At 53.2% G+C, this 16148-nt stretch overlaps 6 protein-coding genes across 6 annotated transcripts; 2 read left to right on the top strand and 4 right to left on the bottom strand.

The window, feature by feature from the left end:
- Nucleotides 1-304: 304 nt before the first annotated feature.
- A1O3_09742 (uncharacterized protein) lies at nucleotides 305-3863 on the bottom strand (the record flags this gene model as incomplete). Its single annotated transcript, XM_007739835.1, has 4 exons — nucleotides 305-344; nucleotides 398-1892; nucleotides 1975-3448; nucleotides 3552-3863. 4 exons carry the CDS (start codon nucleotides 3861-3863, stop codon nucleotides 305-307), a joined length of 3321 nt encoding a protein of 1106 aa, XP_007738025.1.
- A 1779-nt stretch (nucleotides 3864-5642) lies between these two features.
- A1O3_09741 (uncharacterized protein) lies at nucleotides 5643-7650 on the top strand (the record flags this gene model as incomplete). Its single annotated transcript, XM_007739834.1, has 2 exons — nucleotides 5643-6501; nucleotides 6593-7650. 2 exons carry the CDS (start codon nucleotides 5643-5645, stop codon nucleotides 7648-7650), a joined length of 1917 nt encoding a protein of 638 aa, XP_007738024.1.
- A 29-nt stretch (nucleotides 7651-7679) lies between these two features.
- Nucleotides 7680-9365, bottom strand: A1O3_09740 (uncharacterized protein; the record flags this gene model as incomplete). The annotated part of the gene is made up of 2 exons (XM_007739833.1): nucleotides 7680-9237; nucleotides 9319-9365. The coding sequence occupies 2 exons, from the start codon at nucleotides 9363-9365 to the stop codon at nucleotides 7680-7682; spliced, it is 1605 nt and encodes a 534-aa protein (XP_007738023.1).
- Nucleotides 9366-10110: 745 nt separating this feature from the next.
- A1O3_09739 (uncharacterized protein) lies at nucleotides 10111-10878 on the top strand (the record flags this gene model as incomplete). The annotated part of the gene is made up of 1 exon (XM_007739832.1): nucleotides 10111-10878. The coding sequence occupies one exon, from the start codon at nucleotides 10111-10113 to the stop codon at nucleotides 10876-10878; it is 768 nt and encodes a 255-aa protein (XP_007738022.1).
- Nucleotides 10879-11277: 399 nt separating this feature from the next.
- On the bottom strand, nucleotides 11278-12650 carry A1O3_09738 (uncharacterized protein; the record flags this gene model as incomplete). Its single annotated transcript, XM_007739831.1, has 3 exons — nucleotides 11278-11548; nucleotides 11624-12279; nucleotides 12357-12650. 3 exons carry the CDS (start codon nucleotides 12648-12650, stop codon nucleotides 11278-11280), a joined length of 1221 nt encoding a protein of 406 aa, XP_007738021.1.
- Nucleotides 12651-13850: 1200 nt separating this feature from the next.
- Nucleotides 13851-15773, bottom strand: A1O3_09737 (uncharacterized protein; the record flags this gene model as incomplete). Its single annotated transcript, XM_007739830.1, has 7 exons — nucleotides 13851-14254; nucleotides 14311-14565; nucleotides 14629-14639; nucleotides 14691-14856; nucleotides 14913-15436; nucleotides 15500-15570; nucleotides 15630-15773. The coding sequence occupies 7 exons, from the start codon at nucleotides 15771-15773 to the stop codon at nucleotides 13851-13853; spliced, it is 1575 nt and encodes a 524-aa protein (XP_007738020.1).
- Between the last annotated feature and the right edge of the window lie 375 nt (nucleotides 15774-16148).

Here is a 16148-nt window from a genome sequence, read left to right as displayed (position 1 = left end):
TAGTTCTGGTTGTAGTTCTGGTTGTAGTTCTGGTTGTAGTTCTGGTTGTAGTTCTGGTTGTAGTTCTGGTTGTAGTTCTGGTTGTAGTTCTGGTTCTGGTTGTGGTCGTTGCCTGCAAGGCCGAACCTGAAATTTGTCCGGGTCGTCTCCAAATAGAGCAGCACCAGTAGGTTCCAGTTGGCCAGGATGGGGTAGGAATTCTTCTATAGTCCAGCAGTGTTTTTTCAGCTCTCGCCATTTCGCTCTCACGGCGTTCACATCACACATGGTCTGTATAGGCTTGCAAGATCTGCCTTCTCCGCAGTTATCTTCGAACAATCTTGAATTGCATGGGCGCGACCATGCTATTTTGTTCGTCAGCATATAGCGATTGGGGTATTTTCCGGCGGTCTGGCACAATTCGCCCCTGAGCTGGTCCAACTGGTGCATGTTCGCAAGGAGCAGGTGCCCACCAGTTGAAATTTGTTCCCAGGCACAACAAAGGAACCCTTGAGTAGCGGTGTTGCAGCAGCGAATTGGAGGTCTTGTGACCCGTGCAAAGAGGACAAAACATTCAGCAGATTTGAAGAGCTTCCACCATATAGGCCGCGAATGCCAACGTGGAGCTGGGAGCTCACGTTCCGAGGAGACGAGGGTCTTCGACTGTATATCGGCAAAATCCCAGCCCCTGAGGCCCCTTTTTAGAGAGATCCTGCCGTATTGCTGAATGTTGACCAATCTTTGGATTTTCCTTTGTTCAATTATGTCCAGGAAGCTCTCCACGATGTCAAGATATTTTCGAGCCCCAGTCGCAAATGGGACTATCAGATCTTGCGCGCTCTCGATGGCTTGTTTGGCAGCTGCACCGCCGTCGGCCGATCTGTCAGCTCGAGGAATTTTGGAATTCTCGAGCCGTGAGTCTTTCCGGATGTACATAGACACTATCTGTAGAATGATGCTCAACTCGGAAACGAGGTATGCTATACATGCTCCGTCATCATAGAGCAATGCGGAAGCTCTGGCTGCCCGCCTAAGGCGCTCATCCGGGCTGAGAATTTTCGCTTCAAGAAGAGCGCTTTCGCCGCGGTTGAACTTCCAAGTGCTCCCAAGATTGCCGGTGATGATTTTATTTGGGCCCATGTTGACTGGACCCTCGAGTTTCATTTCAACAGACGATCGAGTATGGGGAACATCTGACTTCAAAATCTCGACCTCTGCGAAATCTGCCGTACCCAACAGCACTTCCGAACTTCTGGAATATCCCAAGAATCCCTGGGACTTGACAAGTTTCTGTAAATCCAGAGCTTCCAGTTGTGAGTCTGGGATGTTCACACTGATGGCTTGATTGATCGAATTTTCCATCTTTTGAAAATGCCACTGGATAGAGTCGCCAAAAGTCACCTGTGGAATGAGAATACCAGACTCGCTGGCAAGTGCAAGTCGCTGTCCAAGCCAAACAGGATACTTAGCACCTGTAAACCGGAGCATTATCTCGAAAGGCAGCTCAAGGCCGAGCAAACCCTCAGGTCGATCTGGATCACCTGGAGAACAGCCATATGCAAGGACGCTCTCAGTGAACAAGGAGGTCCAGCAACTGCCTCGCTCGTCGCAGTTCGGTTGACGCACCTTGTCTTGGCTGTAGAGTGAGACACGGAAGACTGGCTCTATTGAGTCACCGATTTCTATCTGATGATCTTGGAAGTCGATTTCAGAGACTGTCAATTGGCCTTCCGCATGTGGCCGCAAGGTAGCAGCCAACCAGGCGAGTTGGCCAAGAATTTCGGCGATTTGATGGAAAGTCCCTGATAGTGCTACGAGGGCTTGCTCCTTTGCGTCCGCCGTCTTAGGTAAAAGTCGTACTCTGATCCGCAACCCCTCGTCGGCGATGATTTCGGTTTCAGGCTCATTGTCATCTGTAACATGGTGTCAACTACCTTTTCTGAGTGGTGTGCACAAGGCAAGGCAAGAAAGATATGAACCCCAAGTCATGCTCACCTCTTCTCAAATAATGCACAAGAGAATGTTTTATGCCATCCAGTAATACCTTCCCCGTCTTCCATGTCCTATGAATATAGTCCCCGAGTCGCTCTGCGCGTGCGCGTTGGAACGTTCCGGTCAAGGTGAAGACCGCGTCGATGTCGTGGACTGTAATGTTTTCGTTGTCACAGTATTCAAGAAGCTGCCAGTTTAAGACGCAGTTGATGGATTTTGGCTGTGGGTCACCAGGTATATGCCGACGAAGGACCTTGTGGATCAGTTCAATGGGTGTTGGGGTCAGGCTCTTTTCCAACTGTTTGAACATCTCATCGAAGGCTTCTCCCTCGCAGAGTATGCGATGGACTTGGCTCACGTCTCCCAATGCCGCAAGATATGGCTTCGCCTCCTTTGGACCTGCTTCTTGTTCTTGTAGCGGTTCATCAACGTCATTCTCCGTATTCGGCAGCTCTGGATCTACATCCTGAGCTTGGGAGTTCTCCTTTCTATTGAAGGCAGGCCGAGGTTCTGGAACCCTTTCGTTAATAAATCGCTTTAGCTGGTGCAATTGAGAGGCTGGATTCTCGTCAAGCGGTACCGACGGCACCGTCACGGAACCATCAGTTGGCTGGAACCAGTTGTAGATCTGTGCAGCAATGGTTGCCTTGTATCGTCTCAACATCCATGCTATTGCCAGCTCCAGCGGAGTTTGGGCGCCGTTCCTGATCCCCTGACTGAGACCAGCCAAAGCTGGTGTAACATTACACTGAAACACCGATAGTGTCATACGCAATCCAGCCACACTGTACAGTGGCTTGAGCCTTCGGTGGGATGCAAAAATCCTGACAAAATTGGCTGTTGCGTCAACATGCTCAGGTTCAAGCCATCCCATCAGGGCCGAGATCCCTTCACTGAATACAGCGGAAGTTTCCAGTGTTGGTTTCATACTTGAGCTGGTGTCAGTATCAAGACGAAGTACATCGGCTGCTCCGGAACTTTGTCGGACGTCAGCAAAAGATGTACAAACCAACAGTTGTTTGGCGTATGCAGCAGCTGAGAGGACTGCGTAACCATGCCAGCGATTGTTTGTGTGTGAGTCGGAATAGTCGGTTATCCCTTTGATCACAATGCATGGGAAATCATTCATCAATCCGGTGGCTTCCGTCTCAAAGCAGATGACTCCCAAGTCAGAATGCAGACGGTCGCGCATATAAGTGTCCCTCACGAGCGTATCGCCGGAAGCGATGAACCCATGATGAGTAACAGGGGCCGTCGAAACACGAGGCACCCTTTTAATGAGCCGACTGTGATCGCAGCTGGTACACTCATCTCCTTGGTGTTCATATTCCGGGCTAAACAGCAAGTCTTGCTCTCTGCCCGGGAAAGAACACCACAGTTCATGGTCCGGAAGATGAAGAACGGCTTTTTTGATATGATGTCTAAAATTCATGAACTTGTACATCGTAGCCATTCTCCTGGCTGCAGCCTGCAAAAACTGTGGTGGAGCATTGAGCGACCCGGTGCGTTGAAAGCCATGTGGAGTCCCTTCGTAGTGAATCACCCCCCCCACTGCATCCGTCTTTTGGCGGCATGCCAACAACAACGTCGCCGAGACGAATGTCCGGGGACGAGTCCGGCACTCCTCCGCCGATACCGACAAGAAGACAGAACCTCACCCCGGGAAAGGATCGTATTAAGTTCGCGGCCGCTACGGCGGCAACATGTGACGGTACGCCCGTGGCGATGACAACGTTGTGCCCGGCAACATTTCCCCAGGCATATGTGTTTGTATCTCCAGTAATCCGGGGCAATTCGGGGTGCACTTTATCCATCATTGACCTTGCAGCCTTGAATCCAATGGGGAGGGAGCAGATCCACCCCACGGTATCGTCATTGCGCTGTGGAGCCATTCTCGCTCGTGGCCTGTTGCGGCGCAAGATGTATCGTATATTGAGCCAGGTGGCTATTAGATTGTAATTTAGGCGCTTTTGGCGCTCGAGTCGAGGATGCGGCTATCGATGCCCGTGACAAAACGAAGAATGAAGCTCTCGTAAGGCAGGCTGAGTACAGGATATTTCGGACTCTAGACAACATGAGTTAGGGCAGGTGTAGGTCAAAAGCAAAGGGAGGAAGGGACCGCGACGCCTTGCAAGTGCTCACCTGGAGTATTGTTTTGCTGAACGCTCAAATATGGCCCATGTCGACAACTCATGGTCATGGTCGTGGACGCAGCTGATAGAGAATCAGGCTGAGAAATAGAAAGCCGCCGCCCGTCCCTCGAACTCGCCCCAGGGATGCACAGCGGAAGGCGTACCATGCTCATTGGCCTTCTAGCCGCGTTGCGGCGTTGCGGCTATGGCTCTTCCACCTGAAGTTGAACAACAATAATAACCACTGCACCAACCAATAAAGCAGAAACTTGATTGATAGATCCTACCGAGCAATGATTCAGAAGCGAAGTACGGAGTCTACACTACAGAGTAGGCAGGAACTCCGTACTACGTTCTCCGTACTCCGTATAGAGTGCGAAGCTCGGCCCCAGAGCGGGGAGTACGATTGGACCATAACAAGATCGTTTACGGTTTGTGGCTTATCGATTGGCTGTTCCCAAGAAAGCATCACTAACTGGATTCCTACTGACAGAGGCAGGAGAACCGAGTGCCAACAGCAACAGCAACAGTATCGAACATCAACCCCGAATCCCAGACCCGAAAGCCAAACCACCCCGAATTGAATTACTCTGACTCCGTCCTCTATCCGTACTCTTAGTCGAAACGAACCCAACAACCACGCAACCAATCAAACCAATCAAACCAACCAAATCAATGCATCGCTCGATTTGATCGCTCGTACTTCTTCCCAGCTTAGGCTACGTTTACGTCGTCGCTCTCGCTTACACTTAACCGACAGCGAAACGAGGTGGGCACACCACAGTTCCAGTTACACTTATCCGTTCAGTTACAGTTACAGTTACACGTACAGTATCCGTACACTTTCGTCATACCCTACCGGCATACTGGGCCAGACCAGAATGCCCGGTATACACCCAAGACAACTCGTCATCTCATCTCCCACCCGTCAAGTCACATCGACCGAGGAGCGCGAAGCGAGGGAGGCGAGGAGGCGAGGAAGTGGGGATAAGAGACATACTTATAGCTTGTGGATAGAATGGAGAGGGAGATGGAGATGGAGATGAACATGGGGATCGGATCGTCTCTTTTTTTGGAGATGCTGATCTCGCGTGGAATGTTACACTACTCTGTGCATGTCTCTGAACTCAATCAGTGCTCGCCTGTACTTCTGTATGTCGTGTGTTATCTGTTGGTCGTGATCGAAGCTATCTTAAACCTACCGAAGTGCATGTGCTCAACCTCATTCTCACTCTCACCATCTGTACCCTCATCTCCGTCCTATTCATTCCTGGTTATGATATTTGGCTCTCGTGACGCAAGAATTATTCTCAGATCCTCCATCCATCCGATTTGATTACGGTCGGCATAGTCAACATTGTTGCTGCTGGTGCGGTGGCTGCCATCTTCGCTACTCCTGCTTGTGTGTCTGGAGGAGTGGTTGTTGTTGTGGTGGTTGTGGTTGATCGTGCCAGGTCGCCACATTCCAGCTGGCGTGGGTGAGTGTTTGCTTTAGGGAGGACACCCTGTGTGACGTTGACCACCACCATCACCTTCACCATGAAATTCCCATGGCCCAAACCAATGGCCCGGAAATCTGGTGTCCCCTCAACCGCCCCGGTACCGGTATCCCCAGAGTCCGACTCCGGTTCCCGCTCCAACTCTCCAGCTCATCTCGACCAGCTCGTTTCAACGGCCATTATCGACCCCGAGAAAAGATCGGTCCATTCAATTCCTCGAGTGGAGGCGAGCCCACAAGAAGGCGAACCCGTGGTGCCTGCCGAAAAAAACAAGAACCCTCCCGAAATTACCCCTGCCAACCAGCATCCAACCGAGAAGAATGACGCCGACCACGACCACGACCTAACTCGCACCGTATCAATTGCTAGCCATCCCACGGGTGACAACGACAACGACAACGAGCCAGGACAAGACGATGAATCAAAGTACACCCAAGGCCTGCCGCTGCACCTGCTGACCTTCGGACTGACGCTGTCGACCTTTGTCATCGCTCTGGACAACACCATCATTGCGACGGCCATTCCCAAAATCACCACCGTCTTCAACTCGCTCGACGACGTGGGCTGGTATGGCTCGGCCTATCTCCTGACCACCACGTCTCTGCAGCCGTCGTTCGGCAAAGTGTACACGTACTTCAACGTGAAATGGACGTACATGTTGGCCCTGGTCATCTTCGAAGTCGGCTCCGTGCTCTGCGGGGCCGCGGTCAATTCGACCATGTTGATCATCGGCCGAGCCGTCGCGGGCGCCGGAGCAGCCGCCTTGTTCTCCGGGGGTATGACTATCATTGCATATTCGGTGCCCTTGCGCAAGAGACCAATGTATATAGGTCTCTTGAGTTCCATGTTTGGCATCGCCTCTGTGGTCGGCCCTATCTTGGGAGGTGCTTTCACCGATCGTAAGTCGAGCCATCTGAGACTGGTGTCGGAACTGGGTTTTGTTCTGGCTTTTCTTTCTCTTCCGGTTCCAACCCACTGACCATCTCGCAGGTGTATCATGGCGATGGTGTTTTTATATCAACCTCCCCATTGGTGCTGTTGCCATCGCCGCCGTCTTCTTCTTCTTCACGAATCCTCAACGTCATGACAGCAACTTGACAACAAAACAGAAGATCGGCCACATTGACCTGGTCGGCGCCTTCTTTCTCATCTGCGCCATTGTCTGTCTTCTCCTGGCGCTGCAGTGGGGCGGCACTACTTACCCATGGTCCAATCCCAAAGTCTGGGGCTGCCTGCTTGGATTCGGATTGCTCGTCATAGTGTTCACCGCCATCCAGATCCGCAAAGGCGAGCTGGCCACCCTACCCCCACGCATCATGTTGCGACAACGCACCGTCTTCGTGTGCGCCTTCTTCTCCTCCTTCCTCGCCATGGGCCTTTACACCCACATCTACTACCTGCCCTTCTACTTCCAAGCCGTCAAGGGCACCACCGCCGAAGAATCTGGAATCCGCACCATCCCCTATCTAGTCAGCATTACTATCGCATCCATCGTCGTTGGCGCAAGCATCACCGCGCTGGGCCCGTACGTCCCATTCACCTGGGTAGGCTCGGCCATCTTCGCGGTCGGATCGGGTCTGCTGTACACGTTGAAAGTCGATTCCTCGACGGGGACCTGGATCGGATACCAAATCCTGGCGGGATTCGGAGCGGGTGCATGTGTCCAAGTTCCCTTCATCGCCGTGCAGGTGGTGTTGGGCCGGAACGATATGCCGGTGGGTAACGCGGTAGCCATTTTCTTCAATTCCCTCGGCGGCGCTATTTCCATCTCCATAGCCCAGAACATATTTTCCAACAGCCTGGTCAAGCAGATTCCTAGGTACACCCATGGCATAGATCCCAAAGAGATCATCGCAGCAGGCGCCACGCATATCCGAGAAGTCACTCCACCGTCACAACTTGCCGGTGTGCTGTATGCGTACAATATCGCGGTGACGAACTCGTATATCTTGTCCATTGCCTGTGCGACTATCGCCTTCTTGTTGTCGTTGGGGTTTGAGTGGAAGAGCGTCAAGGGCAGGAAGATCGAGATGGGCAGTGCGGGATAAGACCAATAAGTCAGATCAAACTATGGACATCATCTTGCATCGAATCCTCGGGGTAGGGCAAAGGCCAGGCTTTCCTGGTTCCAAAAAGCCATGAAGTTAAATTTCAGCACCTCACTCAGCAGTTGACACGCATGGCCCGAAGTCTGAGTGTATCCCTCCGAACTTGTCCAAGAGAATCCTTGCGTGGGCAGCGACACCCGCTCAATCGGCGTCAGCTCGTCGGTATATGGCGAACGCCTAAATCGCAAGGTGTAGAACGATCCGTCAGCATCAAGGCTGAGGTCGACAAGTCTGATACGACTCGCCTCCGGGATGTCAGCAGAAACAATAGGTTCTTTGACACGCCGCTCTTCCAACTGGACGACTTTGAGCGCAATCCGGGCCAAAATCTGCCCGTCCAGCCCACATTGGCTTAGCATCTCAATTGCTCGTCTGCGGAAGCTGACGCTACGGTACCGGGTTGCGACGAGAAACAAAATCGGAATCAACCTGGTCGTGGTGAAGGGTATCAGAAGACCTGCACACACCATGATATGATCCATGGCTCCGCTGTAAATGTCAAAGGCGCATTCTTGGTCGAACGGCGCGCATCGAGATAGCACATGGAGACACAGATGGTACGTCCGCAGAAGTTGGAGTTCCGCACGGCTGGCCGGTGTGATCTCGCGAGACATTCCAGCGTCAAAGCGGCTAAACTCTTCGAACCAAGTGTTGAGTTGGTCTGTCAGGAGAGGTACGGTATGGAATCGGGTCTGGGGTGGCTGGCCAGTGAGACGCAGACTTGTACACGCAGCAGCAATAGTTTGCAAAGACTTGGCAGCCTCCAGGGTGCTTGCCATTCTTGCAAATACCCCCAGATTGGAAAACGGTTGGAGATCGATCACGTCGACAGAATAGTGAGCAGTGGGCAACTGCCACCGAGTATGACTTGGTTGTGTCTGCTGGTTCAGCTCACCGGTGCGTAACTCGAGCTTGGAGAAGATAGGGCCGATTTCTTCCACCGTGGTATTCCTGTATGTGGATCTGTTGGCACAATATGAGGCTAGGATTTTCCTGCCCGCAATGATATGTTGCAGCGCCGCAAACGGCCTTTGCTGGAACTCGTCGCAAAGAATCAGTAGAAGGCACGCCATAAGAGCTATGCCCTGGTCGAGATTTTTGGTTTGACTGAACGACTTCAACGCTTGGCCATAATGCGACAAGAAGATGCGGTCGTCCATGGGGGACTCGACTCCAGGAAGCAGGCCGAGATTATGACAGGCCAGACGCGATACCGCCACGATAAGATGCTTGACGCTCAGGCAGGCCTGGCCAGCCTGGAGCACGAGCTGGGTCCAGAAGAAGTGGCTGCCATAGTTGAGCAGGACGGGCGCGCACATGTCGGCGAAGAAGCGAAATCCCGTGCGAACCACATGGTCGCGGTCCCAGGTCGTCAAGTCCACGTCCAAGTTCCAGATCACGAGGAGCGCAGCGGGAGCTGGCTGATTGGGAGCGGGTGTGCGGTCGAGATAGCCGTCACATTTGCGTCCTGTGCTGGAACAGCGGGTGCAGCATGGGCGGCCCTCGTCGCATTTGACCCGCCTTATCCTGCAGGTCACGGCTCAGTCAGTGTGTGTTCTCCACGGATCGGAGAGAGGCCGTCGAGGAGGGTTCATTGTCTGGCCATACTTGCAGGTGATGCAGCCTGTAGCACTTCTGCGCTTTTGTCTTGTCATGGTCTCGACTCTCTATCGAACATTTTAACCCATGTGCGCAGCCTCGGGACGCCGTCGAGGCATTGGTGCCATAGGCCGAGAGATCGAGCGGGTAAGAGTTAGATGTTCAATTACTTTGGCTGTCTGCCGTACATTCCGGCAGTGAGGCCTGTATCTGCCGAATTCTTCAGCGAGATGAGACAAGATGATGTGGTCGCTGTAGACTCCGAGTCCTCAGTGGTACATAATGTGCGCAGGCAGGCTGCATGCGGGCCTTAAATTAAGCATCTAGGTAGCATCCCTCCCGGGGCTAGTGGTATCAGCTCTTATCTCCGCGTGGCATGATTGGCCTGCTCGCTAACTAGTCACTAGCTGCAGATGCCCTGAGATCTGACATATCAAGGTTGACGGTTACGTACTGTTTGCAAAGTGCCTGACATATACAGTACCTAAGGTACCTACTAGGTGACCATGGGTCTCGTCATAGGTCATGGGTCATAATAATGACATGTACGCTTGGACACACCCCGCCGTCTAAGTCTCAGAGCTTGGAGCTTGGAGCTTGCGCCGAGAATCGAAGATACACTAACTCCGGACTGCCAACACTCGCGGTCGGTACTTAAAGGTAGGTCCCCCTCGCTCTCGAGATGGAGAGTGAGGCAACAGGCAAAAGGTGAAAGGCAGCAGTTAAATCAACAATCAGCAATCAACAGAAAGGCAACAGTAAAATCAGTCAACAATCAACAATCAACCTCCTGCCCCCATCATGTCCATCACCCCATCCCACACTCTCGTCCTCATCACTGGCGCCAACCAGGGTCTCGGCTACGAGTGCGTCAAGAAGCTAGCTGCCGAACAGCCCAACTACCACATCATCTTATGCTCCCGGACCGCCGAGCGAGGCCAGGAGGCAGCCGAAGCCATCACCGATCTGGCAGCAGGCACGTCGGTCGAAGCACTGCAGCTGGACGTGGACGATGACGAGTCCATTGCCACAGCTGCGAAATACGTCCAAGACAGATATGGCCGGCTTGACGTGCTATTCAACAACGCGGGCATTGGCCGTCCTCCTGCGGGGGCCACCCCTCTCACTCTCCGCGAGAGCTTCCTCAAAGTCATCGAGACGAATGCCGTCAGCGCCATGGTTGTGACCGAGGCGTTTGTTCCGCTGCTCAAGAAGGCCGAAGTGCCTCGACTGCTGTTCATGTCGTCCGGGCTGGGCTCCATCACCTATACGTTGGACCCGTCGTGGCCGTATTACGGGTACGGGCTGAACGCGAAGGTTCAACCGTATATTGCGTCAAAGGCCACCATGAACATGATCGCTGCGTTGTGTGCGGTTCAGTACGAAAAAGACGGGGTCAAAGTCAACGCGGTCGATCCGGGCTACAGAGCCACCAACCTGAACGGCTACAGTGAGGCTGCGGGCAAGCCGAGTGACGGAGCCATCGAGGCGTGCAGGTTGATTGTCGACACCGACAGGAATGGCCAGCATGCCACCTTCACCTCGACCGAGACGGTCCATCCGTGGTAGTAATGGGACGGAGTGACATCTGTCGAAAGTACCTTAGGTACTGGTGGATCTGGTAGAAGAACATTTCGGACGGACTACGTACGGACTAGACTATGGCAACATGTGGAATTTGGCAAATGGTCCAATGCTGATAAGTCAACGTCGGTCGCACGGTGGTTGTAGTGAACTCAGACAATGGTTATCCACTGAAAGTTCTCTTTCTTCGCACTTTGCCAGGCCTCACCCGTCATGACCCGACAGTGCTTGCCCTCGATTTGGACCGAGTCGGCCAGAGCATGACTTACGACCCTGTACGACTTTTGGCTTCGATTCGTGCCTGGGTCGGTTTCCACAAGTACGACAGGCATCGAGCATCCGGTCAGCAGCCAGATCTCATGGCGGACCAACGACTGCCTAGGCCTAGCCGTCCAGTGTAACGCATGTTGGACCGGCCAAGTGAAAGTTGTTGAACTTGTCATCTTCGATCAATTTCAAAAGAACTTTGCACCCGTGCTGCAGATCTTCGACAGAAGGTTTCGCTATGTCCTCGGTAGTGACGATAGCCTTCGCAATTCCTATCAGGTCTCTGATGATGGGATCGAAGGAGGAACCGAAGTGTAGCCACGGGTCTGTATCCTGTACGATTGACGCACGTACCAGGAATAGCTGCGACTCATGGGTGCATGCGTCCCTTGAATTCGGATCAGATCGAGGGCAGGGCCATGCATGTCCGTCAGGGAATACATAACGTCTGCTAGATACTAACAGATGAGCAACAACGCTCTTCATTCGACTGTTGTCGTTGTATAAGTGACTGTGGCTCATTAGGATGCGACAAAACGAGTCAAACACGTCAAGGAGCTTCGAACTAGATAGAAAATCGCCCTCATTGTCATTGAGGGTGCATAATCCCGTCAGTTCTCCAATCCGCAAGCCCACCACACTCAAGGCTTGCCCTTGTAGCCTCATGCTGTCTTTCGTGACAAGGCTGGAGTTTGTGGTATGCCAACGGTGTCCCAGAGTGCCACAGCGCAGTCTGTTAACCTTGCCATTGATATAGTCCACTATGGACCCTACGTTGAGACACTTGGCCCATTCACTGAACTGCACCAGGAGACCTGACCATGATGGCGAGCTGTCAGAGCGACGGAACCCTGCAGTGGCAGGTATCAAGAGCAAGTCTAGAGAGCCTGTGGTTTTGATAAACCGTTTTGTCATAACCAATGAGAGCTCATCCGCCGTCAAAGTGTAGTCAGGCTCTGCCACAAAGGCTCGCTGGTCATACACCAGACCAAGAATGGCGTAGACCCGATCCAGTACCTCGATGGTCTGACATGCACGGAGCTCCCATAGTAGGCTCAAGAGATCCTGAGGCTGCCGGCTTCGGAGGAGCGAACGGATGTTCCAAAGATGCAGCATGTGCTGGAGTGCGTGACCTTTGCCGATATTCATGACGGGTAAATATCCCACGAGGTTGACGAGAAAATGGATTCGAGTACACCGCCGTCCAAGCTGCTGTTGCCACAGAAGGCCTTGATCCTTGAGGCAACGGCAATCTCTTGCACAACCCAGCATCGGGTCCAGTATTCGCGTCGGAGGAAGTCACCAAAGTCTTGTTTAAAGTTGAGCCTCTTCCTTTCACTCGGTTGACCAAAATAGTGTTGCACCCAGAAGTTCCCGCCCACATTCAACTTTTTCACACCATTCATGGAACTGATTATCTGGTCCGAATTCGAGGCGGCAGGTCCCAACCACAGGATGACCGTCTCAGCTTCTTGGAAGATGGTGGCCATTCTCAGCACTTGAGCGGCTTTCTCCTCGGGATTGTGCTGGTTGATACAAAGGGCGTCCACCCAAATGCTGCGCACGCTATTTTCCCAGAGTACCAGCAAAGCCTGGTGGAGGTTGTCGGTGATAGCATGTGATCAGCCCGCAAGCAAGATTTTCCGGTCACAGTCCCGACGTCCCCAACTGTAAGACAGTGCGTCGTACGGAGGATGGCCGTTCATGGGAACGTTGTGGACCGTTGCTCTGATTACTTGCTGCCCATCTTCCTGACCGACTCCCACCAGTTTGAGGATCCTAAATTCGTTTCGTCGGTAGTTCAGCGGGTTCCATTGGAAACTTGATTCCTCCTCTCCAACTTCAGGAGACCGATGCTCCCTACTAGTACCCGTGCGAGTTGCTCGACCGTTCCCATATTATGTGGAGTCGTGGTAGTAGTTGCCATCGTACCGGGATGAGGATGCTGTGCTGGCCGGCGAGAAGAAGAAATCATGCCATGCCATGGCAGGGCACTTTAGACACTCAAAGGCATCCATGCCAAGGGCGCTTAGCCCCTGCGACACGCCTGCCACTTAGCTGGCAGTGGCAGTGCTGGCAGAGGTTTCTGCCTGGCCAACAAAAGTAATATTCTGCCTGCTGACGAGTGGGATGGAAGGTCCAAGACTGAGTGGCAGGCAGCAGGCACCTGAGGTAAGCGGGCAGCAAGCAAGCACGCCAGGCGTTTGATCCACGGTAGTGCCTGCGGCGGAGTACAGAGGTGAAACTGCACCTAGTCCATGAAGAGGGAGATATTGATATTGAATATCATCCCTGCACTGCTGTAGGGAGATTGCATACTACTGCCAGACATATAGTAGCGCGTTCTGCTGCCATGACTTGGACATGCAGTCAACATATCGGAAACGGTCCAATTTGAATGGACAGACATCAACTACGCACGCCGGATTGATACCACGAACCAAAACACAGCAGATGCACACCATGTGTGTTTCAAGAACAGTTTCATGTCAGACAGCGTCTAAATTGATACCTAGGTATGACTGAGATTGACATTATAGGAAACTCTTCCAGATCATCAGAATGCTCGCGAGTCGGGAATACTTTTCAATCTGGGTATAGGCCAATCAGAGCCAATCAGAAGTACGACCGTCATCCAAGCTGCGAAACACCAGGGGCCAACGACGCTCAAATTCTCCTCCAAAACAAGTCTAAGCACTCTTTCGAACATATTCAACCGGCCCAACATAGTGATGTCGTGCCCAGAACACATAGTAGAAGGCTCCGATGAGGAGCGTTCCTCCGTATGCCAGACAGGACCAGTTCATGGTCTCTGTAGTTGGGTTGGCCGCTCCAGGGAAGAAGCTCATGACGAGGGCCAGAAGAAGGAAGGCAATCGAGGCCAGATTGACGGGGAGTCCGAGTCGACCCAGGTTGAAGGCACGGTCGAGTAGCGGCTGGTTGCGAATCCGCCGGAGGGCAACGCAGACAATCGAGATGAGGTACGAGGACAGCAAAGCCGCGAGACCAAGGGACAAAATCTGGTTGAAGGCGACGGTGGAGCCGATGTTGACGAGCGAGAAGAGCACGGAGAAGGCGACGGTGAAGTAAACGGCTACACAAGGTTAGCTGGTGAGTACGACTGGGAGTGTGCGTGGGCGGACGACGCACCATTGAGTGGAATCTCAAATCTGGTGCCCACTTTGGCGAACCACGTATGGAACGGCAAACCCTTGTCTCGAGCGAAGGCGAAAAGTTGACGAGATGCGGTGGCCATGTTGGTCATGCCGTTGGCAATGGCCGAGATGACGAGAATGCATGACATTGCCGTGGCACCGCCCTTGGATCCAGTTGCGTTGTAGAAAACCTGGATGAAGGGGTAGCCGGTGGGAGTGCCAAGCACGCTGTCCAAGTCGCCGAGGGTGTCTAAGACTGGTTAGTACTGTCTGGGTCTTGATCTGTGGTCGGGCCAGAGAAGAGTATCCTTACAGCAAAAGGTACTATGCGGCTGTTAGCAAAGATCAACGGGTCAAAAGGGAGTCAAAACTTACACAAGCATCACGAAACCGAGTGCGCCGTTGACAATCGACGTCCACATCATCACTTTGGGGAGAGTCTTGGAGGCATTCCTCAATTCTTCAGCCATGTGGACTGCGGCATCGGCACCGAGAAAGGCGGCGGCCGGCGTAACGATACCAACCAAAGTGGCGAGACCGGCTGGATACAGGGTGAGTGGGTGTGGGTGCAGACGAGGGCTTTGGCTGTGAACATACCTGAATTCCAACCGCCTCCGTCTTCAAATGCTGTCCAAATCTCATGCGAGTTTCCACGGGGACCGAGGACCCACAGCGGCACCAGGATGCAAACGAAACCTCCGATATGCAGGCAGAGAACCAGACCCTCAACCAGTGGGAGATGTTTGGCGAGGAAGGTATTGAAAAAGGCGACGAAGAGGACGATGGCGATGGTGAGCAACGTGCCGTGCCATCGCTCATAGACGTAGCTATCGTGATTCAGGACAATGAGGCCTTGGATCTCGGTTGCGGCCAGAAAGCAACCAATGGACACACCACTTTGCCAGCCCAGGGTACAGAGCCAGCCGACAACGAAAGAGAGAAGCTTTTGCTGACTGCGAGGCGCGAACTCGGAGATCCAGTGGTACTGTCCGCCTGCTGTTGGGGCCATCGAGGCCATTTCTGCCATGGAAATGTTGACGAAGAAGAAAAAGACCACCACAATGATGTACAGGTAAATCAGACCGGCGGTACCGCCGTTACCCAGGCCGAAGGCGACAGTCCTGCAAATCCGACAGTCAGCTTGACAGTGGATGGAATCCGGCTACATGTGTACGAATACTGACCCGAGAAGCGCTTGCCATGTGTTCATCAAGATCATGGCAAAGCCGAAGATGGACAAGAAGCCGAAGTTGCGCTGCACGATACCGTCGTCAACATCCCTTCAGGCCACACGGCGCGGTAGAGACAGCGTACCTTGAACAATTGTTCTTTGCCCATCCGCCTCATATCCTCGACATCCTTGGAGGTCCCCTGCTTCTCGCCCAGGACGACCTCGTCGCTGGCAGACTCCCCGTAAGCCTCATGGTCGAGGGTCGTAAGCTCGGTTGGTTTGCTCATGATTGGCAGCGGAGCAGGGAGAAGCGCCTCGAGTGCTCAAAGGACGAACAGAGGCACAAGACTGAGGCCGATGAGGACAAAAGATGGAAGGGAGAGTCGGAGGGAGGAGAAGAAAAGATTGAAACCAACTCCGGATCAGCTTTCTGCGCGAAGAAACACGAGGTGGCCGCCAGACTCCAGAGCACGTTGTTCCCAGCCCATGTGGCAAGCGAGGACGCCCGTTAGTGTGAGTGATAGTGTCGCCGCTGTTGCTGTTGGGGGGGATCCTCAGGAATCCAGGGTCTCCTCGAGTGCTTAGGACCCTCCACTATCAAGTGACAGCGACGCTGGCAGAAGGCAAGGGAGCCATCCAATGCATGCACTGTGCAGCCAACC

This window comes from Capronia epimyces, assembly GCF_000585565.1.
Source record: "Capronia epimyces CBS 606.96 chromosome Unknown aczIQ-supercont1.10, whole genome shotgun sequence".
Classification (NCBI taxonomy): domain Eukaryota; kingdom Fungi; phylum Ascomycota; class Eurotiomycetes; order Chaetothyriales; family Herpotrichiellaceae; genus Capronia; species Capronia epimyces.
Note: the sequence above shows the minus strand (reverse complement) of the source record. Positions and strands in the feature narration are given on the sequence as shown.